Source organism: Eurypyga helias, unplaced genomic scaffold (assembly GCF_000690775.1).
Source record: "Eurypyga helias isolate BGI_N326 unplaced genomic scaffold, ASM69077v1 scaffold30850, whole genome shotgun sequence".
Classification (NCBI taxonomy): Eukaryota; Metazoa; Chordata; class Aves; order Eurypygiformes; family Eurypygidae; genus Eurypyga; species Eurypyga helias.
In genome coordinates this window covers 1-2,972 of record NW_010225532.1, presented here as the reverse complement: position 1 = coordinate 2,972, position 2,972 = coordinate 1, and the positions used below count along the sequence as shown (strand labels likewise).

Sequence of the window (2,972 nt, the reverse complement as noted above, 5' to 3'; positions counted from 1 at the left end):
CTGCCGCAGCTTGGTCCTTCTGCAGCACCGGCTTGCCCCGGGTCGGGTACGTCCCTGTGCAATAGCTCGCTCTCCGCACCTCTAGGTGTTGAAGTGAAACACAAGTGCACGTTGGACGGACACTCTGCCCCGGTGCTGGCTTGTGCGTTTTCCTGCGACGGGCGGATGTTGGCGTCCGGGTAAGCAGCATCTTCGGCTCTCCAGCCCCTTGCAGCTGGCACCTGGCCAGGCTCAGGCTCCGGTGCTGTAAATACTGACTTCAAGATGTATTTCCAACGATTAAGGAAGAGTTCTGTCGCCTCCAGAACTACTGCAGCGTCTTTGCTATTGGTCGATGTTGTGGGTGATTCCGTTTGAAGTCTGTGATGTTGGAAGCTCCGCTCTCCTGAGCGTCGTAATGAGCTTTGTGATTCCCTGGTTTAGGGGATACGTGCCTTTCGTACTCCAGCATCTGCTGAGTGCAGATCGGCACCGGAGTCTCACCGGCCCCTGGGGACCCCGCTCAGGATTTCCTTCTCACTCAGGCCCTTTCAGGGACTTTTGGGAAAGTGAAGTATCTTGAGGTTTTTGGTTGAACTTAAATTCTCTCCCCTGCTGCACACCCGGAGGATGGCAGCACAGGCCTTTTTCCCCGAAACAGCGCGTGACTGTGGGCACTGTGGAGCAGGGTTTGGTGTCAGCGCTCTGCAGGAGAAGGGTTAAGGCTCAGTCGTGGACCATTGGGTGGAGACGGGTGCTGGTACCACTCGTCGGGGACGTTTCTGAGCTGGAGTTTCTACTTGCCACACGGACTGTTGCTTCTGTGTGCGTTGCTGCGAGCGAGCTGCCGGTGCCATACGGCCTTTCCGGGGGCAACGTCAGGACCTGCGCCGCGCGTGTCACGCGCTGTGTCGTGTCCGGGCTGCATCGCACTGCGGCGTGCACTCCGGGTTGGAGCAGAAGTGAACCCAGTGCTGAGAGCAGCCCTTGGCCAGGCAGAGCCGTGCGGCTGCGTGCAGACACAAGCTGCGGTACGGACAGGGAGGGCAGCGAGTGGGCCGGTTCGCGCCCGCCCCACGCGCTTTCCCCCATCAGAAACCCGCAGGAAGTGCAGAGGTCCCGCGTTTACCTGCCTGTGCGTCAGGCCCGAGGCACAGCTCATGGTGCCCCTTTAGGTTGGGGGAGGGGACTCGGGTACCAGTGGTGTTAAGAAATCTGTTCGCTCTCGTTTTGTTTGTGGAAAAGGGGGGTTCCTTCCTCTTTTTAATTAAAAACAGCTCCCTTTTTCTCTCTGTGTCATTTTAACACGGGTGTGTTGTTTTTTTTAAAAGGTCTGTGGACAAGTGTGTCATCGTACGTGAGCCTGTAAGTATGGGCAGTGTGTGAGCAGCTAACGCTGACGAGCAGGAACCGTACCAACCCCAGATATTTGTTGTGCGCTGGGGGGAGTTTGGGGGAAGTTTCTCCTGGGAGTTGCTGAGCCCGTCTCCCTCTTACACACCCTTCTCTGGGGATTTGTTGGTTTTGCTCTGCAGCAGAGGTTGCTCAGCTACATGTTGTCTTCGGGTTGGAGTAGAAGGGTTTGTTATCCTTCCCTTAGCTTCCAGAGCAGGAAGGGCAGGAAGGGCTGTAGCTTTTGACATCAAATCGAGAATGCCGATCATAGAAATTCCTTGGCTGCCTCTGCGGAGTGCACACAGAGCAGAGGCATAATAAAAATTCAAGACAGTTTTTATGTTACATACAGTGTCTTTTTTCTAAGCATCTGGTTTAGGCATTTTCTGTAGGACTACGTGTGTGTGATGCTGTTGACACGTCTTTTGCGGCTCACCCCGAAGTGGAACTTTAGTACTTCATGGTGTTAAGAATGATTGTGCTGAAGGTGGAGGATGAGCAGCTGTTGAGCTTCTCCAGGTTGCTCTGCACGTACCAATGTCCCGAGACAATTAGTTCAGTTAGGGCTAAAGTTTTGACCCAAGTCACTCATTTGGTACCTTCCCAATTTGTGGCCCCATTGCTTTAGGAGTTTGAGGCTTTGACGGGTGTGCAAGACGTTCCCTAGATTTTTGGAACCCCAGGAAATGCAGAGATGCAGAACGCCACAACAGGATTTCGGTCCTGTTCGGCAGCTTTTGTGGCCTTAGGTTTTACCAGATGGGACCACAACTTCTACAGCTGTTGAGAAGTGGGGACAGACCAGGCAGAAGTCAACCCCAGTGAGAGGGAGAGAGAGAGATTTCAGCCTGGAACAGGACATTTTCCTCCTTGCGGACAGCCCGAAACCGAGTGCTGGCGATCGGTCGGTGGTGCAGAGTAACTTCCCTCTTCATCTTTCCAGTCTGTCTGCGTCTGTCAAGGAACCAGTACCTGTCATAAGAAGGAAAGTCTTTCAGATGAGAAGTTAAAACTGCAGAAATTCAGGAATTTGGGCTTTAGTAGCACCCAGTGATGCTGCTGGAACCACGGGTGGGCGTGCTGCTCGGCCCAGTTGGCGCAGCCAGCGCGGGTGCCGTCAGTTCCGGGCATTCTCCCGTCACTGTGCTGCCGGTTCCAGGCTGGTGGGGAGCGGTGTTCCGCTCCGGTGGGCTGAACGGGGGCTGCCAGCAGGAAATTTGGGTTGCGTTGCTGACCGCAGCCCAGCAGCCCCGGCGAGGTTGCGTGACTACATCATCGTCCGAGACGTAATGTTACTCCTTACTTTGAAAGGAAGGCTATACATTAATGAACATTCTTTTTATTAAGATGTAAAATCACAAATTCTTTTTCAGAGCACTGGCAGCACCCTCCATACTTTGTCTCGGCATACCAGGTCAGAATCCAGCAGGCTTACTGTGTTTTGATAAATAAGAGGTTCAGTCCTCAGCTGGGGCGTTCTCACACGCCGGTTTGCGTCTGCAGATACGTTACAGCTTGTGCCTTCGCACCCACTCGTCCCTTGCTGGCCACAGGCTCCATGGATAAAACGGTCAACGTCTGGCAGCTTGGCCCGGGGC

The 2,972-nt window shown here is 54.2% G+C and overlaps 1 protein-coding gene across 1 annotated transcript in view; it reads left to right on the top strand.

Annotated features, from left to right (window-relative positions):
* Positions 1 to 2,963, top strand: part of WDSUB1 (WD repeat, sterile alpha motif and U-box domain containing 1) — a gene marked incomplete at its 3' end in the record, with an annotated part of 6,810 nt that extends 3,847 nt beyond the window's left edge. The window contains exons 4-7 of the mRNA XM_010149768.1: positions 86 to 179; positions 1,311 to 1,344; positions 2,748 to 2,788; positions 2,878 to 2,963. Coding sequence (XP_010148070.1) covers positions 86 to 179; positions 1,311 to 1,344; positions 2,748 to 2,788; positions 2,878 to 2,963 — 255 coding nt within the window. The remainder of the gene's footprint in view (positions 1 to 85; positions 180 to 1,310; positions 1,345 to 2,747; positions 2,789 to 2,877) is intronic.
* Positions 2,964 to 2,972: the final 9 nt, after the last annotated feature.